Source organism: Vidua chalybeata, chromosome 4, assembly GCF_026979565.1.
Source record: "Vidua chalybeata isolate OUT-0048 chromosome 4, bVidCha1 merged haplotype, whole genome shotgun sequence".
NCBI lineage: Eukaryota > Metazoa > Chordata > Aves > Passeriformes > Viduidae > Vidua > Vidua chalybeata.
This window is the reverse complement of record NC_071533.1, coordinates 40,079,243-40,105,430: the sequence shown is the minus strand read 5'-3', so window position 1 is coordinate 40,105,430 and position 26,188 is coordinate 40,079,243. Positions and strand designations below refer to the sequence as shown.

At 36.8% G+C, this 26,188-nt stretch overlaps 1 protein-coding gene across 1 annotated transcript in view; it reads left to right on the top strand.

The window, feature by feature from the left end:
* The window catches only part of TENM3 (teneurin transmembrane protein 3), a 666,217-nt gene that overhangs the window by 331,228 nt on the left and 308,801 nt on the right, over positions 1–26,188 (top strand). The window contains exon 8 of the mRNA XM_053940099.1: positions 20,287–20,589. Within this exon, the coding sequence (XP_053796074.1) occupies positions 20,358–20,589 (232 nt within the window). The 5' untranslated portion in view covers positions 20,287–20,357. The remainder of the gene's footprint in view (positions 1–20,286; positions 20,590–26,188) is intronic.

Genomic DNA, 26,188 nt, shown 5'->3' with positions numbered 1-26,188 from the left:
TCTCCAGAACATTATTCTCAAATGTTATCAAATTTTTGTGTCAATGGGAAAAAAAATCCTTCCATGGGCTGAATTCTGATTTTCCCATTAGATGGTCTCTATGCTTGTGCTTTATTGTATTTGCAGTCTTATGACTTCCTAATATTATCTAATAGTTTTTAGTTTGGAAGGGTTAGAAGATAATTAGGCATGAAAAAATTTCTGCGCCTCCTTTCAATTATGTTATTGTTCCTGTTTGTGATTTTTTTTTAAGGAATCTTGCTGTGTGTAAGGAAGAAGTAGATTTTCCTAAGGTAATAAAATCTTAGAAGATCTTCTAATATAAACATTATAAAATATTTATTGTTTTGCTGATCAAAACATTCTGAATGAAGGAATAAAGTTTTGGTGGTTTTTTTTTTCTCAATTACCCAGAATATTCAGGGCCAGGTGATTGGTCTGGTCTTCAGCTTTATTTTCAAGAAGCTGATAGCAAATCTTAAAAGTCACCTTTTCTCCCCCCAAGATGAGACACAGTAGCTATACCCATGGTGTTAATCTCAGAATATGATCAAAATGGGATCATTCAGATCATTTGCCTGCAAGGGAAAGTTTGGAGATCACTAATGAGACGGCATACATTTTTATAAATTGAGAAACTGAGCAAGCTTTATATAGCAAGCAGTGAGGGATGTTGAACGCAGCAACCCTTAAACAAAAACCACCTTCTTAACAAATCCATTGGGTTCTGTGTCTGTAATGTATGCCTGAAATCTTTGTGCTCTTTACCTGAGTTCAATTCAGTAGTTAGTAGTGAAACCTGGAGAGTGCATGGAATGGGAAGAGCTGTAGGAAGAGAGTGCTGGCAGCCTCTTTTCTGTGAGCCTGGCTTTGGGGCTTCTGGCTTGTAGCAAACCTTGACCTGTTCTTTCCTTGACCTTGCTATGGAGGAAGGGAGGCAAACTCTGCTTCCTCCCGCTGCTGGCTCCTGCTGGGAGAAAAATCAATGAAGATGGTATATAAATTGGTAAAGATTCCAAGACTGGAAGAGAAAGGCTTCTTTTGGCACCTAAAGGTAAATTTTGATATATTTAAATAGTTCACATTTCCAAAGAGAGTGCTTCAAGTCATACTTTACATTATGTTTATTTACATAAGCATATTTACATTGCTTCTTTTAGTGAAGGTTGTGATTTGTGATTGTTCTCTGTTTGAAACATGGGTTTCAAAGCATCATGCACCAGTGGAGCTTCACTGACAAGTATTTTTTACACTAAATAAGCTAGCTATTATGTGTTCTTTATGCAGTTTGTAATAGAACTTCTGAAAATAAAAAAATTGCCATAAATCCTAATCTGTGTTGTCTACTAGATTTGCTTTGTTGTCATAAAGAAGTATGTTTGGAAAACTCCTGAGAAGCACCTTATGAACCTGTGCAGCTAGATATAAAAATATTAGGGGGGTTGAACATTTTCCTGCAATCCTGTTCAAGATATTTTTTTTGTAAAGAACACATAGTTGGATGTGCATTGTAAATTATTGCAGGAGACAATTATGAAAGAAACAGCTTTGGTAATTATAGATAGTTTCCATACAGTATGTTACAAACAGTGGGTTTTTTTAATACTTATCACAAATTCTGAGATTCTGACTAATCACTCTAAGGTGATGTCAAAGCTTACTTAAAATTGGAATACTGGAGTGTAAATCATTCAACAAGAAAAACAAATTTTTCATAGTGATAGGCTGACTCACACATGTGTCTGACCTTGAAAAATGTATGTGTAATTTTGTTCCAGACATTAGACCCTTCAAAGTAGTAAGATTAAGTATATATGTAAGTGTTAGCAGGTTTAGTGGCATATGGCTATGTACACACTCCAAAAAATGCATTTGATTTCATTTTTTATTTAATGCTTGTTTTCCTCTGAGTCTGGCCCCTACTACCCTCTTCCTCCCTCCTCCACCCTCCAATAAAAATTAATGAACAGTGTTTTTTACTGCTACCAGTAATGTTTAATGATCTTAGTAGACAGAGGCAAGCAATTAATTTTTGGAAATTCTTCCAGTTTTTAGCACACAATTCACAGTATGAACATATTAGGAGGAGACAATGGGAATCTCATAAATAAGAAATACAAATATATTTTTAAGACTTTATATTGATAACACATTCACAGAGCTTACAAACTTTAGAGCAAGTAACAATGCAAATCTTTCATGTAGGTATTTTCCATCATTCATCAATGTTTTCATGTTACTTCTATACTTAGGAATGAACCTGAAACTGAGATGATTTAATTGGTTTGATTTGTTACAGACAGTTGTGTATATGTTTCCTAGAGGTTTCTTGCAATCAGACAATAATTTAAATACAAAAAACTAAAAAATGTATTGAAATTGATAGTGTCTTACATGAATGTTTCTGTTGTATGCTCTGGCTGTATTTTAACAACAATTTAGAAATATTTAATTGTTTGTTTTTTTTTTTTCTTAGTGTAGTTTGCATTGGCACTTGTTGTGTGGCATATGACACAAGAAATGTATCGTACATGGCAGTCATTATACCAGGTGGTATTTCTTGTTTACAGCTGAAGATAAATTCTTAGCTCTCCATTTTTGTTTGCCTTCCTTTTCAATATGGTATGCCTTGAGGATTACTGCTGGTAAGCAATTCCAGCAAAAAAAATCCATGGTCCTAAGCACTGGCTGTCTGTGTTCATCACAGCAGCCCAGAGGACAGGGTTTTGAATTGGGCAGGTAAACCTAATGGTATAAATTAATTTGAATTAATTGCCTTGAATGAATTATCTTTTTTGCTTTACTGTTTAGGTTTCTTTAACTCTTCACCAGCAGAAGTGTAAGAAACCCAAACTTTTGACTTCCTTTCCAACATGGAAAATCATCAGCCATATTACAGAGCACAGTGATGTAATTGGTTGTTAATGCCTTGAGACATAATACTGGAATAAGGGAGTTATTTCAATTTCTTAGTTAAAAGTTTTGGTCTAAATAACTAAATAAGAATTGCTGTACCTAATGATGAGTTGAATATAGTCTATATTGAGCTTTATATCATATTTTTTTGTCTTTTGTTTCATTCTATCATGTTTTTTGTTGTTTATAAAAGCTAAATAGCTGCAGTAATTTGTTGAACTTATGGTATGAATTTCCAGATATGTCTTCTGTATGCTGGTCATCTTACTCTGTCATGGCCTTCGGGGAAGTATTTTGTCCTGAAGAGTCAGGCTGGCTTCTAGGGCTGAAGTATTTGTTGAAAATGAGAATCAACAGTTTCAAGTTTCAAGTTTTAAGCTGTGCTGGGAGTAGGGAGTGTTTAGATTGGGTATTAGGACAAATACTTTACCAAAAGGGTTGTCAAGAACTGGAAGAAGCTGCTCAGGGAAGTGGTTGAGTCACCATCCCTGGAGGTATTTTAAAAAATGCGGATGTGGCACTTGGGGACACATTTTTATTGTGAACTTGACTTTGGACTCAATGATCATAGAGGTTTTCTCCAACCTTAATGATTGTATGATTGTGTAGATTGTGGCTAAGGAGAGCCTGCAGCTGCTTTTGTGCTCAGCAGCTCATCTGATTCCCATTTGCAGGTGCAGTACTGCTCTGTTGATTGGTAGGACAGCAGCCTAACTGTCCCCAGTATTCTCTCTCTATGTGGGACGTTCAGGCAGGATGCCTGTCTGAAGGGAAATAAAGTTCCTTTTCTTAAAATTGCTATATAATTTAGAATAAATGGATATGTAGATTCTACTAAAAGAGTAGAATAGGTATTTGAATTGCTCTCTTTAGCAGACAAAAAAAATATCTTGTTTTCCTAGAGTTGTGCAAAGGAGCTTGCGTGTTTATTAGAATCTTTTAGTACCTCACATAATCTAAAACTTCATGTGGTAGTGATGTAATTTTCTTTTGAGAGATGCTGAGATGACTATATAAAATGATCAAGAACTGCTTTATGACTGTCTGGATTACTCAGTTTTGCACAGGATGTTTGCAATGGGAGATAGCAGACATGCAGCATTTGAAAGGTGGGAAGTTTATAACCACTTTTGACTCTTTGGCATGCTTGTGATAGTCTGTGTACTCTGGAGATATAGGGAGATTTTAAATTAGAAACAGAAGCTTTGTCCTGCTGTCAGAATGACAAATATCTATTTCTGGTATTTTCTCTCAAGAAAGTATTAAAACAAAATTTATAAGTAAGTGCAAACACAGGGGGGTTGGTTTGTTTGTTAGTTTTTTTGTTTGTTTGTTTGTTTGTTTTTTTTGTTTTTTTTTTTTTTTTTTAATTTTTGTGAAATTGATGATTTTTAGCCATGTTTAGGGGAGGTGGTTCTGAGAGAAGGACACTTAGGACAAAGATTACCATGTTCAGGATGGAGTGCTACTCTCCTTTCTGCTGAAGCCTGAGAGAGGAGTTCATTGATCTCAGTAATGAAGACATTGAAAAGTCCTTCAGCAAAACCGGGAGACCAAATTTGGCATTGTGATGTATCTAAAGTTATTTGCTGAGGAAGAAGGAAATGGGGGAAAGATGTCAGGTAATAAACCATGACCTGCTAGACCTTATTTGAACACTAAGGATTTGGGGAGTGTGTTAGTTTGTTCCCTGCCAAGAGTGTTTGGGGTTCTGATGGGTTTCACTTTTTATTTAAGAAGGACAGCATCGTAATCTTTCCTTTGCCTTTAGGTGGTCATCTCCCTTGACAATTTAGTTGATTTCAGTCAGAGGAAGAAAAGAATGAAAGAGATGGGCAAAAATGCTTAGGGTCAAAGGATACTCTAGCTTTTCTCATGGTTAAACACAAACTTGTGGGTCAGTGCATGTGTATGCATTCAATACAATGTCAGATTTTTAGCTCGTCCTTTTTGAAAGATGAAATATTAATATAATATCCTTTGTGTATGTATTTAAAATAAGCTTGCTTGGCAAAATCAAAAGGTTATTTAAGTGAAGGGAGGAGAAGTTTCAAGTAAACAGTAATTAATCCATTAAATACTATGTTGCATGAGTGTTTCTTGCTCTGACAGATATAATTTTCAAAAAAACTGCATATTGTATGTGTATAAATTGACAGCCTTCCATGTCCTTGTTAATCACAAGATTAAAGAGGAAGTAGAACTGAATTTAAAGCCTTTTCAAAAAAGGCTTGGAGCAGTGTGTTTTCAAGTGTTAGGCTTTGGGAAAGAGGTGATTATACTGCTTATACTTTTGTTTAAGAAATGTTTATCAAGTACCACTGCTTCTGTGCATCAGTACCAGATTGCCCAGCTACAATACATATGCTGGCATCTGTCTATTTTGTAATTAAGCATTCGGCCCTCTGTACATCAAGTATCTGAAATAGCTACTGCAAACGTGAGTGCTGGTACTCCGTGTGTAAGTGCTGAAACTTGTCAGTCCTTTGTGCTCCTATTATTTCTGGAGTCTAAGCTAAACAGACTGACTGCTGCTAAGAAGCTGTCAGGGGATGCATGTCAAACACTAGGTGTATCATGTGATCAGACCAGGACTGGGATACATAAGTCAGTGGTTGGAAGATGGAAAAGAAGTGACCTTTTTCTCTCAACATTGTCTTTACAGTGAATGGTACAGATGAGTTTCTGAATTATTCACAGTACTGGAAGCTTATAATCATTGGCAATGGTGGCAGCAGCAGACTATGGAGACAGGGTTGAGTATTTTGTTAAAATGCCTTTTTCTGAAGCTCATCAAAGGATTCATTTCACAAAACAGTCTCTGGGAATTTGGGTATTTAAGACCTGTGGGAGAAACAACATTTTCTTCCAAAGAATCAAGAAAGAGAATATTTTCTTCTGAATTTTGTAGGGATCGTTGTTAAGATAAAGGTTAATGTTAATTGCAGGTTTTACACAGTAATGGAACAAAGAACGTCTATGAAAAGGGTTTGCTATTTCAGTGAGTAATCCAAATAAGTTGATTAGTGTTAGTAATAAAGCAGACCTTTTAACCCATAATGTAATTACTAGATATATAAATTACCTATTTATCTAAACAAATAATTTAATATCCATAGCAGCAAAATGATCTTGAAACAAAGATAGTAAGATTGTCTTGGGTATAACTGATATGTGGTGGAAGGTAAGGCTTTTCTTGATCTCATTAATAGTTTTGCCTGCCTAAAATACAGACTCTGCATAGTTTCCTCAAAATTGTTAGCTTCTAATGATACAGTCTTTAAAGTTGTTTTGCTTCAGCAGGTCCAATTTAGTACCGTATTCTCTAAAGTTTCTTCTTTTTAAATTCTGTAATCTATTGATGCTTATTATTATAAAACTGGAAAATAGGCACTTGGATGCAGTGTGTAATAATTATGCCATGGATTAGCATTTCGTTAGTGTCCTATAACACGCCACTCATCAGTCAGATGCTATTGCCCAAATGAGAGCTTGTGTGGCTGCATCCATTATCACTGCTACTATCTACTGTGAGCTACTAAAGACAAAGGTTTTGCATAGGGGAAAAAGTAGGGGAAAAGCAGTGAAAAGGGACTGGAAAGTTAATGGCTACACCTCTCAGGAAACCAAGTTTTTAAAAATCTTCCAAAGCTTTTACAGTTCTCTCTTTGCTTTTAAAAACTGTTCCTCACGGATGGGAAAGTGCACTTTGTAGATACATTCTGAATCTTCTTAACTTAAAAGGCACATGCCATAGATAATGAACTGAATGAACTTTCCTAGTGGTCCAGTTAATATTTCAACATTGTTACACTCCATAGAATCTATAAAAACATTAAAGTATCTGTAATAATACACTTAAGAGTGTTAAACAGAACTTTCAAGTGCCTGCCATTTTTGGTGTTAATTGTTCCTCTGGGTTGTGAGGGTGGAAATAAAATGGCAGGTGGGGAGGTGTTTCCATGAAGTCACCAGCATTCTGTGCCTTCCACTGCAGAGAGCACGGTGTTCACAGTGGGTCTGGCATCTTACTTGATGTTGGTCCACATAGGACTAGTTTTACATGCTTTATTGTAGCCTGCTTTATTTGCATCAGGCCCCAGCCTGGATTTTAAAGTTTGCTTCAAAACCTTCTCCAGTCTCAGGTGGCACAAAGAGTTCCTCCTGTTACTCCCAGTGACTGCTATGGGGTGTGAGACGTTCCCTCTGTATTTTGAGGCTCAGGCCAGGCAATAATTGCTCAACCACCTGGCAACTGTTAAAACCAGACAGGTGAAGACAAGCCCAGAGAGCTCTTGAGACCCTGTGCTGTCCAGTCAGTGCAAAGCCTCTGGCCTTTCACCAGCATTGCCAAGAATCCTATTTATTATGCTACTTCATATATAGAAATAAAATTAGATTATAGCTTTCTGAAATCATGAGCATCTGTCTTGTATTTTCTGTCTGAGAGAACTGTGTCAGTCAACACTACCAAATGCACTCAGACTGACTGAAGTCATAGCTGCAGGTCAGAAACTTAATAAAATCTGGCTAAGAAGGGTTTTTTTTTTCATGCTAAAGCAAAGAAGATACAAGCAATAAGCTAATGATGTGCTGCCTGTTTTCTCCAAACCCTATCAGACCCTTCCTTGTTGCTGCTCCAGCCTCAGAACCATCCTGTGTGCTGCACCAGGCCCAGGTTCAGCAGGAGAGGGGTGGGATGATCCCAGGGGTGCTCAGGCCCATTAGGCTGCAGAGCACCAGGATCCAGGGTTGGTCATCTCGGATGAGTGTTTGAATGAGAGCATCTGCAAGGAGGAGAGAAAGGAAGAGATGTCTATTATAGTTGCTATTGTTCCTCAGTGTGCTTTTTAAAAAGAACAGCTTTTCTTATTTATTTTATTTCTTTTATTTTAAATAAATTTTAAACTGAATGTCTTGTAAGCATCTGCCAAATTCAGTTTGTCTCGTCTTTAGTCCATAGGGAGAACATAGACTCCCTCAAAAGGCTTCCAAGCCTTTTTTTCCCCTCTGGTTGCATGAAGACCCAGATTCTAGAATTTTATCACCAGGATTCTGGCAAATGGTACTTTGTGACTCTGAACTATTTCTCGTTTCACGAACCCAAACTGCTTCATGATTTATGGATAAGGCATTCAGAAATTCAGTTGAATTCAGAAATTGAGACTGACAGACTGCTTTCTAAGAAACCTGCATCGTGTCCTGTCTCAAGCATGGCAGGGACTGAGCTGGTCTGTGCAAGTGTTCAGGACTGATATCCTGGTGAGGTAAGGTGCTACCTTGTTAGTTTCTTATATTGTACCTGTTACTGAGTCACTGTGGTACGATCTCTAATTTAACAATTCTGCAGGACAGCGAGTGCTCTTAAATCAGAGTCATATACCAGCACATAGTGGTTTTGCTGATCATGCCATGTTTTTGTGAAAGGTAAATAAATGCTTTAAACAGGAGATGGAAGGAAGGTACAGAGTCACAGCAATGTTTTTGACTTGCTAATAGACAGTATGTCTCAGGCAGCAGCCCCTGATAAATCTGGCACCTTTGCTGAAAGCTTCTAAGCCTTAGGTACAGAGGAACCTAGCCCTGAGGGAATAACAGGTAAGGAAAAACAGAGTAATACATAATTATTAACATCTCACTATTTTTAGTGATGCTGGTTTTGTTCCCATAATAAATTTTATTTTAGCTGACTAAATAGATAAGAGGAATTTGGAGGCAATTAATTTTATGTTTTTCTAGCTTCAAAGTCCCAAACCAGCATAAAATTTTTCTCATTGGTGGTATTTTGCACATATTACTAATGACTTTGTAACCTATATTTAAAAACTTCTTTGCATTTTTTTTTTTTTTTTTTGATGGGGAGGATCTCCTGTTATTCTTCAGGGGAGACAGAAGAGTAACTACTGAAAAACTTAACTTACATAGGTATAAGAACATTCTTGCCTTGTCCCTCCAATGCTCCCTGGTGGTCTTGATTTGGTCAGTTTTACCATAAATTCGTGAAGAGACAATTTATCAGCATCTTGGTGGTTTGGAATGTACAGTTGCTGAAAGCAAAGGGGAGTTAGATTAGGTATCTACACTTCCCAAGCTGTCTTGAATTAGGTTAGCTACATAGTGAGCTTTGTTACTTTAGATTTAGAAGAGTACTACTAATAATACTTTCCCCATGGCATGTCTTTCATTGGTGGTTTTTATTCATATATATTAAACATCTATCTTTATATGTGCATATATGTGCACATGCACATTTCACTAGCTTTGTAATGTTCAATTAAGCTTTTTAGGCATTAAGGGCTGCAAATGGGATAAGATTTGATGGGTATCTATCTAATCATTCCAAAGAGCTATAAAATATCTCTTAACTTTCCAATCTCTCTTTTACCTTCTTTGCTCTGGTCTCCATCAGTATATTTCAAACTCTCTGTAGAAGTCTGTCTTTCTCAGTTACAGCTGTGGGTTTTTTTCTGGGTTTTGTTTGCACTGCTCGCTGATTGTATGTAAGAATTCTTTGATTACATATACTTCTATTCAGTAATTTGGAGGCCCCAACTGACAAAAAGGAATATTAAGATTTCCTTTGTCTCTCCTGTTGCCCCATATGAAAGATAAACTCTCTCAGTACCAGCAAAGAACCTCTGTTAAATCTTTTTCTTTCTGAAGCCTGCTTCTTGGAAGCCTCAATTAACTTCAACACAAAAATTATATTACTAATCCTACCTGGCAGCTCTGTGCAGCACTACCAGGCAGTCTGGTATGAATCGAAGGTGTGGAGTAGCACATTCATTGTTCCCAGCTGAATGAGCCCTCCCCAGAAGATGAGTATGTCCAGAAATGATAGCTGAGCAGTCTGAACCCCTTCATTCACCCTGCTGGGTGTGCTCATCCTTTCACCTGGGTGCATTAAGAGCCTATGATATTAATCAGAATGGCTCCAGTCTCAGAGCTTATCTACATCAGTGGTTTCAAAAGTGCACTCTTCTGTCAGCATCGCTGCATCTGCACAATAGATTTTGCTAGCTTAAGCTATGACTTCTAGTAAATTCAACTGTGCTGCCAGAATTTTTCAGTACAGACCAGATCTCTCAGTACTGCCTTTTTAAGCGTGTTCTTGAGCTGTGCAAATACAGAGACAAGATTTTGATGCCACCAAGTTCAGGTGCAGGTGTAAGGGGTTTCTTTCTTTTCTAATGCCGGCATTTCTTCAGTCCTGGACCACCCCTCAGGATCAATTTTTTTCTTAAAGTTTTCTAAATTCTTCTGAACATAGCTAATGTATTTAAAGAACTTCACCTTGGATTTCCTACTATTCTGGAGTTCTTCACTTTAGGAGGGACATGAGCCCCTCTGCTGCATTGTGTTGATCAAGAAAGTTTCTAGATCCTATCTTGTCATGGAGCTCATGCTCTCTTTCTGTTTCCACAAAACTATCTCAAGTATTCAGCAAAAAGTTAGTACTTGGAAGTGCCTATACTGGAATTGATGTTTTTGCCCTTAAATATAGAATAAGAAAATTACAAGTAGTTTCATATTTAGTATAAGGCCATGCAAAAAATGGATGTTTCACTTTGTGTTTCATATTACAAAGGAATTAGAAATATTTGAAACAGGATAGAAATTGAACTTCCTGCTCATCCACCCATATGGAATTGTCTGAGACATCCTGACTGTCACTGTAGGACAGATTCTCTTCCTTCTTCTGCTTATGCCTTTTGTGTCCTGTAAATGAGTGGAAGCCTGCAGTATTCCTGGCTTTTTCTTGCACCTCTGCTTGCTAAACTTACTTGATAAGAAATACAATTACATATTATTGAGTTCTGGTGTGACTGAGCTGTGGAACTGCTCTACAAACTCCTTTTTGGATCTAAAAGGACTTAGTTGATAATTGGGAAATATTTTCATTATTCAGTTACAGTTAATTGTGCATGTGTTTGGAGACCAAATTTTCATTTATGTTGTTAATGATAGAAATAGCCCATTCTTTAAAGGTCAACTTCAGATCTGTTGTTGAAGTAGATTGTTACTTTAATTAGAAGGATTTTTAATCAATGCATGTACTGAGATATACTGAATATTATATGAAGTGGTAATTTAAAGAATTTAAAGAAATCATTTCCTCCAAAGTGTAATATGAAGGTGTTCAATACTTCCTGTATAAGGTTGTGCTCGTTTTGCAAAACTGGAATCATTTGGCAGTGAAGCATATTTTAAAGTTGAGACTTGGTTCTCTGACATGTGAGTGCAGGTGCTGTCACTGGGCTCTCCAGCAGTAGGTCAGCTTCACACCATGGTTGAAATTTGGCAGCATGTGGAAGCACAGCCAGGTGCCTTACCTATAGGTAACACACGCCAGGGAAGGAGGAGGGCAGCAGGAGGTAGTTCTTTGTCCTACTTCCCCAGCTTCCTGAAGGAGGCTTTGAGTTATTAAGGGTTAATTGTTCTTTGAGTAGTTACGAGAGAGGGTCTTGGTTGGTAGTCAGGTAGGGTCATGCCAGAGTAGGCTGTGTGGACACTTCCAGAGAGCAATGTGCTCCTTTGAACACAATTGCTAATTACTGTGGGAAATTTTGTGTCTCACATAGTTAGCCAAAGAACTAATTTTAAAACTGCATTATCCTTTTGTTTGCCCTAATCAAAGTCTTAGTTCTGTTGAAACTGGAGACAAAACCTGGGAGGTAAGAGTGGAATGGGGTGATTACAGGACAAAAAGTTTTTGTATGACCTTTAAGGTAAGGCTAAAAATCTGATGCAATGAAAGGGATGCTTTGAAAGAGTTAGAACAGGGATTACAGAAAGGAAGTGATCCAGCAGGGCAAACAACCTCCAGCCTTTACTGTCTGCTGATGTTGGGTTGTGCTAAAGAAGAGACAATTAGAGGTTGTGACAAGAGGACACAGCTTGTGCAGAGAGGGAAGAAGGAACCTGGGGAGTACAGAGGAACACATGACAGCTGATACCATCTGAATAGATAGGATAGTTAAATACAGTAGTAGGGATTGCTAATGTGAACATAATCAAGTTGAGCAGTACTTTACTACATCTTATGGTGGCATTTGTAAATAATATTTTGCATTACTGTATTAGGAATAGTAAGTGAATGGTTGTGACAGTAGGAATATAGTGTACTTGTTTGATTTTTTCATTATGTTTGGGAATTTTCTTCTTTGTATCTCTGTTTTGATTTGTTGCTATTTGAGAAAGTCAGTCATGGGGGCAAGGGGATAGCTTTGAACAAAACAGAGTTCTTGAGCACTAAACCAAGTGTCAGTATGCCTTAAAAATCTTACTAGTCATTCTTTATAGAGATGAGTCACTAAATAATTCTCCAGGTTACCAGGCTGCAGCAGTATCTTCATTATAATGAGAGTGGGACTGAAAAATCTGATTACCTGTCAGATCATAAGGGAAAGGAAAATCTTGTGAATGACTCCTGTTTATGTGAAATTTCAGTTTTCACTATGAGAAGCTGTACTTGGAAACCAAGGCTGATGCTGCCTGTGTATCCTGTGTCATGCAACCAAAGCAATAGCTTCAGCACCTACACTTTTTTTTTCTTCCCTCTCCCATGTGTCTGCAATGACATCCTTGTTACAGTTTCCTCAGGTTCTCCTTTCATTTCCAGACACCTTCACAGTAAGATTTTCAGCTCAGTCTTGTGACTGTATGCCCAGCTCTTGCATGTCACATGTAATATACTTCATTTCCCTTATAGTGACTTGAGAGATATATTGTTTTTGAAACCTCACTACTGTCAAATTATTTGAAATTAACTCTGAGTTGTTGAAGGGGGACTTGAATGATTGACAGCCTCTTCAGATGGTGAAGCTGACATACTGATAGCTTTGCTCTCCAAACAGAAATACAGAAATGACTGTGCTGTGCTCCCTGCTTGGGGGCACAGGGACTGTAGCACCTTTGCTGATGTTCATGGTTTGTTATATGTTGTTCTTGTGTCAGAGTCTTCATCCCACTTGTTTTAGTTTGAAAAAAATCTCTTGATTTCTGTATATTTGTTCCACAACAAAAGAGGACTGTGTGTAAGAGCTCTGAGCAGGTGCAAAAGTAGATTTGGGAGACATGATTCAAGAAGGAATTATGCTTGCCTATATTAGGATACCATCAAGATAGGTTGAGTAAGAGCACAGTGATGGAAAAAGAGTGTGTAAAAGATGAGAAGGGAAGGACATGATGGCATAAAGGATGATTTTCAAGTTTAAAGGAGTAGAGGGAAGTACTTTGGCCTTATTAGTTGCTGCTGAGTAATGAATTGCCCAGTGCTGATTCTATGAGTTTAATACTCTGTGCTCACATAAATAAGTCACAAAGTTCTTCCCTTCTGAAGTTTTCTTTGTTCTCTTCCTCCACTTTTTCTCTTAAACACTTTTCTCTTGCCAGGTTTGCTGTGTTGCTTGTCTTCCCCAGTGGTGCCATAATGAGTGCTACTGAGTGCTTCTCTTTCCTCTTTGTGTCTTGAGCTTGTTTTGTTATTCGTTTTTTCTTCACACTGTGGCATTTCTGCTCACTTAACTTCCTTTCCCTCTGTCTTTTCATCACATATTCTCACCCTCTTTTTTACTAAAGGAGCAGACTATATTATTACACTCTTTTGGTCTTCATGTTCCCTTTCTCACATAGCTCTTTCAGCCCTTGAGATAACACACTTTTTATACAAATTCCCCAAATTAGAGGAAGATGCTTCTCCTCAACTTCAAGGTTCATGGTACTCCATGAACTCCTTCCAAAGGAGGAACTGAAACTGTCAGGGTAACCCTGGACTGAGCTCCTCTGAAGAGTCTGTTCCAGTTGGTCCAGTGTCTCAGCCCTCCCTCCTTGCAATCTACAGGTTTTCTGCAGGGCCTGCTTGGTGACTTAATAACCAGCACAGCCCCAGGTTGCATCTGTGTGGCCAGCTTGGGGTTATTTTCGGTTTTCTCTTATGGTTTATAGCCTTGCTCTGGAGAGGCTCCTGGCATGCAGAAATGACTGTAGCTCCATCTCAAATGTCCTCATACCCTCCCAGGAAAATGCAATCCTGAGAAGTGCTCCCTTAACTCCCATCAGTACATTATGTCTTTCTGCCCATATGAGGGAAAGTATGAGGTGTTCTTTCCCTCTTTCCCTCAACTCCCAAAGATGTAAATTTTAAGTAATGGCTCCAATATTGTTATACAAACATCAATGTCTGTGACTAACCAGGATGCTGCAAAACTCTTTATCTTGTTGGTTTTCCTGACTCTTATTGCAAGAAACTTCTGTAATGAACATAGATTACATTTATTTGTTGTTTATTCTGTCTCTAATGTAGTTAAGATTTTTAGATAGACTGTGTAAAGTAACTTTTATATTAACATTACATCCTGTTGTGATGGTAGATATGAGTGTTCTGTTCCCCTGACTGATGTAGAAAAATACGAAATAATTTTTACTTGTCTTATTTATTACTCTTTTTTTTTGCATGTGTGTTTTTGTTAGGTTTTTTTTTTTTTTTTTTTTTTTTTTTTTTTCTGGGATTTTTGGTTTGTTTGTTTTTAATTTGATTCTAAAATGTAGGGTTAGTTAGTAACTTAAGGAGGCTTCTTTTAAATTTTAGTTTGTGAACTGTCTGACAGGCCATCTGTTTTTCACTCCCTCTTAGGAAGGCTGGCTTGGGATACATTCTCTCTAATTTCTACGCTGGAAGACAGACTTTTTATATTAAGAAGTGAGTTTCTAGATATGATGACCTGAAATGTCCATGTATTAAGAGTCATCAGTTTGACTAATGGCACATCATGGCTACAGATCATCCTAAGCACCTCTTCAAAGTGTCATTTTTCCAGCTCAGTTGATTTCTGACATATCTCACTTTATCAGCCATTGAAGTGGAAATTTCATCACTCTTTTATGCTTTTTGAGTTTTTCTTAGTATTTGTTTGTAATAGGTTTTATGGGTGATTAGTTGTGCGAATTGTGAAGTTTTTTTTGTGGACAGAAGACTTTCTTAATTTTTGCATATTGTACCTAGGCTTTTTAATCTACTTGTTAACATATATCAGTTGAATTTTTCTTTGTTCTTCTGCTATTAAGAGGCTGTGAAATACTATACCTAGTGCAATTTGTAACTAATGCAATACTTAATTTAACCTGGTCAACAATTACAGGTACAAAGGAAATTATTATTAAATGAAAAAAAATGGCACTTGCAGGCATGTATCTGTTGAACAGCACTACTTAGATGCTATTTTCAGCAACTGTTGTCAATGCTGAGAACAGGCACTGTCTTAGCTTGCTGCCTGTCAAATCCTCTGTTCTTATTCCAGACAGAAGCTCAAGCCTGCTTCTTCTCCCAGAAATCTTAGGGTTCTTGTACTGCTTGTGTTTATGTAGAATCATGAAAGCAGATTTGGTCTCCATCTAAGCAAGTGTTCAGACTGTGCTTTCACCTAGGAGTCAATGTGGAAGGATCAATGACTCTTCATTTGTAATAATGGTAATTAATAACAAAAATAACAATAATTCAATAATAATGTAAGTCTCTGCAGCTGGGAATACTATGATTCTTTGGAATGTCTAAGTTTTCAGATTGAGATATTGGGAGAGAAGTTTGTGATATGTAATATAGAAGTTCCTTCCCTCTCTCAATTTTGCTGGCCTCAGGGAGGGAAGAAGGGCTGTGCTCCAACAACATGCTGCTTTCCTTGCTGCTGCTTCTCCTTGAGACTGAAGAAGAGAGTTTGTATTTCTTGTATTTCAAACTCTCTTACTGTTCTCCTGTAACAAAATGTACAAATTTTATCTTTCCATATTTTAATATTTTCTATTCCAGCTCTGTGTATATTAATGACTCTCATTATTCTTAGAACAAATTCCAGTTTTGCTTTGTATGTTTAGAGATGTCTAAAATGGATATAGATGTTGAAAGGGACTCTAGTAGATCCATAAATCAATCCAAGCAGTGACATCACCTTTTCTATACAATTATCTTGTCATTTTGGCAACAAACATATTTTATTTCTTACCTGTTTACTCCTTCATGCTTCTGTAGATTTTTAGATATGAAAGGACATAAAATACTGAGGTATATTTGGACTTCTTAGTCAGGTGCATTGATGTTCATTGACTCATGTTTAATGCTGGGAGAAGTTTCTCCAAGTGAGAGATGGGGAGGGGGCACTGTGTACCTTGGGCACGATTGCCATCCTGCTGCCAAACAACCCTTTGAGGAACTCAGAGTTCAAGGTGTTGAATGAAATGCAGTAATTTTCTGTAACATTTAAATGCCTGCAGGCATGCTAAAGTTGTACCTGGGAGTTCTGGATAACTCTGTAGCATGACCTTAATGCCTTTTTTACATCTTACCAATTTAAATATGTCTGTAGTACTTTTCTGTGTCAGTGTTCTTAAGTATCAAGTGTTTTTTCTTGAAAAGAGTTAAGTAACTGTGATTTGGTTTTTGGTTGTTTTATTGTTTGTTTTTCACTACCTTGACTTTATTTCACATTGCAATAGAAGACTAAGAGAAACTGATGAAAAGCTGTCCTGGTAAATTTTAAATGCAGTGTAAAACTTCTAACAGACATCAGCCAACTTTGTCTGTGTCTGAGACATCAGTCATTGAAGCTCCTGTGGTAGCTTTGACACTCATGTGTGAACATGCCTTGTGCTCAGTTTTAGTGTTTGCACTTGGTGTCTCTACAGCACTTAAGTATAAGAAGAAATTTTGATTGTTTATTTGTTTTAATTATTAATTGTACATAACTTACCAGACTTGGTAATTAAATATTTTTTGTGCTAAAGGTGTTAATGTTGGCAGAGGTCAACAATGTAGCATCAACATAAGGACTCTTTGATCCCAATGACCTGATCACAACAAGAATTATTTCTCTGCTTCTTCTCTCCTTCTAAATTAAGTAGAAAGAAATATTTAAATATTATTTTTTTAATGGCCATCTCCTCTTTATGGTTTCAAGCTGTTTTTAAAATTTGGATGAGACTGGGAAAGTAGATTCTGAGTGTGCAATCAGCTAAGCCACGTAGAGAAATGGGCTGAGCGTGACTGTATGAGAGCTGACATGTCAGCCTGGTGATCAGTGAACACCCTCCTGTGGAATTCAGCCAGAAGCCCCTAACACTGCAGAGATCACTGAAGAGGTCATGGGAGATCCCAATGCTCAGTGACACAGATGAGCATCCTCAGTTTTTATACTTTCAAAAGTATTGCACAGAAACGTGAAGTAGTGGCGTGCACCAGTGAAATATCTTTTTTTATTTTCTGCAGTCCTTTCAGGCTGTTTCACGTTAGCATTGCAATATAACACATGCAGCAATATATAGCAGAGCTGAACTGACATCCTTTTGTGAGTGTGTTAGTAGTTCAATAGCTTTGTAAATATTGCTCTGTGTAAATGACATAATTTAGTTGGGGTGAAGCAACCTGATAGACAATAAATACTGACATATGGGCAAAAATTCTTTGCAGATGAAAGCAAGTGTTTTATAATACATCTCAAAATAAATTTAATTCTCCTTGGTTTAAGATTTTAATCTGATTTTTTAAATTAGTTGCTGTGCATTTGTCTATCCCCGCCAAGACCCTGAGATGCAGCTTTAATATTATATGAAACAGAAGAGAAGAAAAAAAGGAAATATGATCAAATCTGTGCAGCAGTGGTTCATTTAAATCTGTGAAGATGTGAATGGGAAATCTTGTTAGTATTTTAATCGTGATCTTTCAAAGAAAGGGGCTGAGTAAATGTAGTAAATGACAGTTGGGTTTTTTATTGAAATAATTTTCTCAATAATTGAAAATATTTCTCTCATTTGGGTATGAGAAGTGTTTTCTAGGGAAGAAGAAGGGGTGATTCATAATGTATCAATGATTCAAGTAAAGATGTAGTAAAGCCGTCTGCAAGTCTCCTTTTGTTTGACTTGTCACTGCTGACTTACCCTACTTAAACATTAATTCTGATATTTGTTTCTGTGTTCTGCAAATATGTTTGTGTTCTCCCTTTCTGCTTGTTGTCTAATCACAGTAAAGAACATTTATTTGTAGACAGTTCTTTAAGATAGCTTTTATTCTGTCTTCTGTTAGATATGTGTATTAATTCACTGATGAAATAAATTCAGACACAAGCCTGAGGATGTTGTTTCCTAAGACTTGCTGAAAGATATTACTAATTTTTAAAGTTAAAGGCTACTGAAAATAAACAGGTGATTTGTATAATGCCAGATTCAAAAAAATCATGTACTTAAAATCTAAAAGGTTTGTTTTGGTTGTTTTTTCAAAAATGCCTACAAATACTCCAGTAGTCCTCATTATTCTGGCAGGATAATCACTGCTGAAGTGTCTCCATAAAGTGGTGCTGTTAAACAGCTTGTATTTTTTTTAACCTTTTCATTCTTTGCCTGGAGAGGCAATAGATAATCCAGAGAACTGCTTTTTGAAATTTTATTGAATTCATTGTCTTCTGTGGGAGGCAGATCAGTACTTCTTCATGCTGCAGCTTAGATTAAATCTTTGAGGATTTTAGCTTGGTATAGTAACAATGTGTTGTGCAAATAAGAGTTTGGGTTGTTGGTTTGGCTTTTGTTGTGCTTTTTTGTTGTTGTTTTTGGTGGTTTCTTGTTGGGTCTTCTTTTAACATTATAAAGGATTTTGGAAACTTGGATAAAAATAAAAATTATTTCTTCTTTGAAGGTGAATAGTCATGATGATGAATAGTGTGTGTCAGTTTTGCCATGGTACAGTTTAGAGACACTAGGAATTAGTGGCCCTTTAAAGTCTTGACATGCTTAGATGAAAGGTGAGAATAGGCTTTGCACTGCAAAGGAATTCCTGTGTGTATTTGTTAATAATTATTTTTAAACATAACAATTCAGTTTAGCATTACTAAAACACAGAGTTTATAATATGTCTAGTAAACTGATTTTTCCTGGAAAGTACTTAAATTTATTAGTAAATGAAATGTTTTAAAATCTGAGTGTTTCATACAAGCTAAAAAGATGTGGGCATGCAAACATCTAAACAGTCATCAATTCAATAAACTGTTGTGTTGTAAAACTCTTTTTTTTTTTTTTGATCATGTAAAAATTTCAGTTAACCACTTAAAATTTGAAAATTTTCCTTAAATTGAAGTCTTTGGAGTTTTATTCTCAAGTCTCATCTGGGCTTTACATAGGCCAAGAAATGCAAAAGCCTTTTTGGAAAATTGCAAAACAAAAGGATAAAGGACTGGTTCTTGTTCACAAACTTAATTATGGCTCTGTAGTAAGTTAAATACTCTCTAAAAATATTTTAAGGAGTGACAACTAATTAGTTTGATATTAAGTGTTTAAATAAGTGAAGAGTTGTAAAGCAACCTTATTTTTACTGGAAAAGAGTGCAAATGGAGTTTGCTGTTGCTGTGTGATATGTGTTGCTGTGTGGTATGTGTTACTGTGTGATATGCATATGCTTTCTCAGCTATTTAAAGATAAAAATTATATTCTTAACTTTATTTTAGCACTTCTCTTTAAAAAACAAAACCAAAATTTTCCAGGCTTTCTTTCTGTCGGAAATGTAGATATTTTCGTTGAGGGTGCAGGACCCAAGAAATTAAACTGAGATTTCTTGTTTTGAAAACTGAGAAGTCTTGTTTTGAAAACACATGAATGAAATATTAAAGCAAAAGAAATAGTAATAGAAATAAGATTCTTACTGTAATAGTACTTAAAAACTTGAGGGGAAAAAAAAAAAACCTATTTCTGACTGTCATTTGCAAATCATATATTTTCTTGCCTTCTAGCACAGCTTGCATAGAATATACTGGCTTGGATAAACCTTCCTGTACATCACCTGTGTTGTTTTTGTAGCTTGCTGTGAAATTATGTGTACATGCTCTCTGATGAGAATAATTTTCTTAGAATAGCAATTGCAATAAAAATTATAGAAGTCTAAAAGTCTGCAAAAAAAGTATAAAACCCCAAACATTTAAACCACAAGTTTCCAACAAGCAGAAGAAAACCAGATTTGCCATTTAAGCATGCAGGCTTTTCAGAAAAAGAAAAAACCAGCTTAACTACAGATAGACCTTAGGCAACTACACATTTCTAAAGCTGAAAAACGACTATTTTTCCAGTCTGTTCTCTGCTCCAATCATTCTCTGCTTTTGATCTTTTAATCTGTTGTAAAAAAAAAATGAGTAGTATTGTGTTGATGTTATTCACAATAATTTTTTTGCTAATGTTTTAGATCAGGGTAGCTCATGCATTGAGCTCTGACAAGTCTTACAGAAGTGCTTCTCACCCATTGCTGAGCAGATCTTTCTTTCTGTTCCAGACAGTTAGGGATCAATTACAGCCATTAGAGATCATTGTAACGCATCAGTGGTTGTCTTTCTAATTTTATTATAGGTGAATGTAAGCTGAATGTAGAGAAGACTTCCCAATAAGCTGGACTGATGTGCACAGAGAAGGAATGAAGTATGGATGTGAAGGAACGTAGGCCTTATTGCTCCCTGACAAAGAGCAGACGGGACAAGGAGCGTCGCTATACAAATTCTTCTGCAGAAAATGAGGAGTGCAGAGTGCCTACTCAGAAGTCTTACAGCTCCAGTGAAACCTTGAAAGCTTTTGATCATGATTCCTCTAGGTTGCTGTATGGAAACCGGGTAAAAGATTTGGTCCACAGAGAAGCAGATGAGTATACCAGACAAGGTAGGCAAGATGTTTGAATTCAGAGTGTATAATTCATTAGTTCCAAGGCATTCTTGCTGCAGGAAGGGTATGTTATTTTACCTGTTTCATCAGTTTTGGTAATACTCCACACAAGTAGTACACTTCCCTTGTATCTCTGTAAATGTTTTACAAAGATGGGGAAGCAATGTGTACCATCTATGGAGTAAATAATATATGATGCACAGGAAGCAAATGACCTGTGTTGGGCAGTGGGTCACTGACAATATTGCAGAGTCAAGTGTGAAGCATTCAGGCCTTACAATTTAAAAATAGACCCCCAGTTATTTGGCTCATCAATAGGTTGCCCAAAAGTTTACCATTCTAGTATATCTAAAAATGTAAATAGTTTAAAAATTAATCAAAAAGAGATAAATACAAGTGTTCCAAGAAGACCAAGATTTGTGGAAACACAGTATGTCTGGATGAGCATAAAAATAATTCATTAGCTCAGGCTTTTATATTTTAACTTAGAAGGGCAGTAAAAGAGCACTGCTCAGTGAGTAAGGTAAATTAGTTCATAATTTGTGCATTTGAGTGTGTTAGATTATTTTTTAGTGTTATCCCTGATATTTAACCAGATGGTAATAAGTTGCTAAAGCTCACTGTTGAGTTTTTCAGTTCAGGACTGGAGTGACATGAGAAGTTTAAATATCCATCAAGATTCTCAAAACATGATTTTATATTTTATAAGGTTCTCTTGCACCTTACTGTAGCTGACTGTGCTTGAGCACAGGATTTGGACAAGATGATCTCAAGAGGTCCCTTTAGATCTCAGGGATTCTGAGTGATTGAACTTGGCTCTAATTAGGGTTCAGTACTTATGCATCACTTTTGTATTCAAAACTGTAGTGTCTGGAATTGATACTTCTACATTTCCACAACTAAGCTACTTAATATAAAGAGGAAAAAAATGTTATGAAATGTGTGGAGTACTTCAGCCTAGCTATCTAAAAGGATAAAGCTAGGCCAAGAGCTGTGTGAACCCATGACTCAGTTTTCTGTTTAAAGCTATCTCTTATTTTATGTGGAAACAAAAGTAGATTTAGAAATCTCACTCCTGGTGAGACAGTCCTTAGTTTTAATTTTAGAATATCTAAATCATTTTTCCATTGATGTTTTTTCTCTGTTCCATTTAGAATAACTTTACATTAAAATTAGAGCTGGGCAGATGGTGTTGACTTCTTTGCCTACTAGTGTTTGCAAGGGAAATAAAAATATTTCTCTTATGCACATGTAACTGAGGCTTTCTGCTACTCTACACTACTTTCTGCTGTTTATTTTTGGTTTCTGTGATGTGTTGAAACTTCAGGTTATCACTGTTTTCTAGTTTTTAAGTCATTGGTCACCTTGACATCATTCATGAGATAAAAATCAAGAGGAAGTTTTCCAAGATCTGTACTGTAGACACTGTCTTAGTACAAGGGATGAAATTATGTCGGAACAGGCACCATTTATTTAATGAATTCATAAACCATTGCCTGACCAGAATATTATTCTTTTTTAAATAGCAATAACAAACTGGAAGAAGTTATGTGGTCTGGCATGTCACATATGATGGTGCACTGGGGCTTCAATTTTATTCCTTTTCACTTTCTTCAGAAAAGCACACAGTATGTAGCTAACACATATTACCCAATATGCAATCAATTGCATGTCTATAGGCCTCAAATGGCAGTCTAGGATGGATAATACCCTCTTCACCTTTCAGTGGTCTCAGCACTGTCTTCTGTGCCCATTTAATTTCCCTCATTATCCTTTCAATTCTTTTTGTATGGCTTATTGGCTTCCTGTACTGTGGACCAGTTTGGCCCCTTTGGGGACTACCTGCAGGTTTGATAGGGTCAGGTAATAAAGGGCTTGGTTCAAGTATTCCTTTGTATTCCTTTGATTCATCTTTGACTGAGAATTTACAGCTTCTGGCATTGGAAGTATTTTGTGGAAAAGGTCCTCAGGGTCATTTCAAAGATTTTTAAATAATATATAAAAGATGCTTCCCCTTTGCTTAGAAATAGAATGAGATATATGGTTTTGTTGACAGTGTAATTGACAGCCTCCTAATTCAACAGGAAATTATTCTGTAAATAAAAAGGGCAACCTTTAATAAATACCTTTAATTGGGAATGAATTAAAAAAAATTAATCATGATCAATGTTTCACTTTCTGCCCTGTGTAAAGCAATATGAAATTTCCAGTATCAGCTGGAAAGTTACTGAAGCAGTTATGCAAGATTCTTAAGTCTCTCAAATGTGGAGGAATTGAAATTGTAAAATCATAGGCTCTTCTGAGTTGGAAGTGACCCATCAGGATCACCAAGTTCAACTCCTGGCCTTGTGGAGGACACCCCAGGAGTCACACTGTGTGCTTGAGAGCCTTGTCCAAACACTTCTTGAGCTCTTTCAGGTTGGTGCTGTGACCACTTCCCTGGGAGCCTGTTCCCATGCCCAAGCACCCTCTGGGTGAAAAATCTTTTCCTAATACCCAACCTCAACCTCCCCTGACACCACTTCAGGCCTTTCCCTTGTGTCCTATCGCTGGTCACCACAGAGAAGGGCTCAGTTCCTGCCCCTCCTCTTCCCCTCACAAGGAAATTGTAGAGTGCCCTGAGGTCTCCCCTCAGCCTCCCCTTCTCCAGGCTGAACAGACCAAGTGACCTCAGCTGCCCCTCGCATGGCTTCCCCTCAAGGCCCTCCAACATCCTCGTTGACCCCTCTGGATGCTCTCCAGCAGTTTAACATCTTTCCTTCATTGTGGCACCCAGAACTGCCCCCAGCCCTGGAGGTGAGGCTGTCCCAGAGCAGAGCAGAGCGGGGCAATGACAGTCCCCTCCCTTGCCCAGCTGGCCATGCTGTGCCTGATGAAGGACAGGCTTGGCCCTCCTGGCTGACGGGGCACTGCTGACCCACATTTAAAATGTCAGGATGTTTTTTATGCCTGATATTTTAGGATAAATCTCTGAAAAGCTTTCTGCCAGTGAATCAGAACTTTCCTATCTCTTCTTCCTGAGTAGTTTCAGTACATGTTTTGTGCTTCCTCTTTACCAAAATCCAGTGGCAGGAATTCAGAAAGGGATAGTGCTGTTGGAGACAGGTGTGCTTTATTTAGTGGTAGCTTTATTCCATGAGATCTTTTCTTGTGGAGAGGAGATTCTCCAGTTGTCTGTTCCAGTCTAATGATATTTTTCCTCATGAGTTGAATTTCTGTTGCGTTAGATTAATTGCATAAATAGAAATATGAGCCCAAAAATATATGTTTGTCATTATGGTTCTCAAACCACCATTTAAAACATATTGTAATGTATTTGAACATTAAATTATTATATAACTGGGGATTAGCTTGTTACTTTTGAAACCCAACTGACTAGAAGAGCAAGTAAGCTGTTAGGAAATTGGAACTACATCTAGGCAACCTGCTTTCAGTTAACATCCATGGGAGATAAGACCTAGTGCAATCTCCTATGTTTCTTCAGCCCCTTCACCTGTTGCAAAACTGGTTTTGTTTTAAAAAATTTAGATGAGGATTATTTAGCCTACTATTTTTAGAACTTGTAAATTATTTTCTCTTTGTTTATAAACCTCACAGGACAGCCATGTAAGTGAAGGCCATGAGCCTTTTTTTCTTAAAAATAGTTTCAAGAAAGACACTCAATTTTGTATTACTTTGAGAAGATACCTAATCTCATGCTTGACAATGGCTGAAGCTCTATGAAAGACTTTATTTTAAAGGTGTGATGATATGATAGTCTCCTGTTTATGTGTTAGGGAAGATGACACCTGTTTTCATATACTTTGAAGTATCCAGCTATATAGAGCAGCCTGATTTAAATGTGCTTCTCTACTTGATTTAAATGTACTTCTCTAATTGAATTCAGCAACCTAAATGCTTGGAGTTAGAGCAGGGCCATTGGTGAAGGGTTGAAACTAGATCATTTTTAAGGTTCCTTCCAAGCCAAACTATTCTGTGACTGATTCTATGATTGTGTATTGCATTATGCCCAAGTCTCTTGCTCAATTCAAAATTAAAGCTGGCAGTAGGAAGTTGAATTTCTCTGTTGCACAGAGAAAAGTTCCTGTGTTTAGAAGTTTTATACCACTTCATGTATGAAGTGATATTAAGTACATAGGAGACTGCTATGCAAAAATATCTGAAAGTGTGGCATGACTACAGTGTAGGTGAGAAGGACGGTAGAAATACAGAAAGTAAGCAGTATTTTTTAAATTGCATTTGGAAAAAAAATTGAAGTAATATTTTAATAATATTAATATAATTTAAAAAAGATCGTGAATCAAACCTGGACTCCACAATAACTGAAAAACTTCGTATTAATTTAGTAAGAAAAATGCAGGCATGCAAAAACTGTGTTTTAGTTACCATCGGATACATGTTAAAGGGAAGAGGGGGCTATTAAATACCTCTATAGTAGTCATTGTTCCATTTCAAAGACTTTTGTAATTGCAGAACGGTGTAGTGGTCCTACAGAGAGATCCATGTATCATGTCAGTGAGGTTTTGCACAGGAACAGAAGCTGACCAACAAGCACTGGTGGCAGAATTCAGTGCAGGCTTGTGCATGTTCATAGTTTCTTACAAAATTGTCACAGAACTGTTTGCAAGCTGTGTAAACTGGAAAACTGAGTTGCAGGACACCTTTTTCTATCAGAAGACCTGAGGAGGTAGTGAAGGTTTTGTTAAATTTTTACTTTTTGGAAGTTTGAGTCAAATATGATTTAGATTGCGGGTAAAGTTATTTGGTCTTCTTGGATGGCAGTTAGAATGAATTCATTGTGTTTATCAATCAGAACAGTTCACTGTCAGCCAAGTCTCAAGGTCAATTTAATTGCATTCTATCCCTTTTAGTTTTGCTGGAGAAACCATTCCTATGCATAGTTTTATACCTTTACTATTCTGGAATACTTAAGTGCCTAAATTAGATTAAATGCCCTAAATACCTTCTTGGAGCTGCTAGAAGAGAGGGCAAATGTACCAAATAAATAAAGAAAAAGAATTCCTTTCCTTCACAGTATACTGGACAGCTCATTCCTGGGTGCTAAAAAGTAGAACCATGTGCAGTATGTTACAGTGTGTGGATATATCACAGCTATTGTTCAACTGCTAATCCCATGAAAATTAGATCTAGATGCTAGAAAAATATCACCATTCAGCGAAAGAGGGACCTGAAACAGTGATATATATGGTCTGACAATTTTATTTTATTGCATAAGATACTAAACACTGTCAAGGATACATTTTTAAGACCTTAGAAACCAGTGCCTTAATTACAACTACTATTCTAATGTAATATGATTTAAAGTCTATTGTTTTAAATACTAGCTGCCCAAAATGAATTATTTGGATGGCACAATGTTTAATCTTTTTAGTCACTATAAATGTCAGCTGTAGGATGAAAGGCTTTAAATGGTCATGTTTTTAAACCTAAGGGTTGAGTACTTTTAGCTGTCTGAAGCAGTGGAAGGATAGATACCTAAGAACATTTTGACTTTCCACTAGCTGGATTGATGAGCTCTTTTTGCCTATTGGCTAGGCAAGTGCTTCTCAATAGAACTGAAACAGCTTGCTTTGCA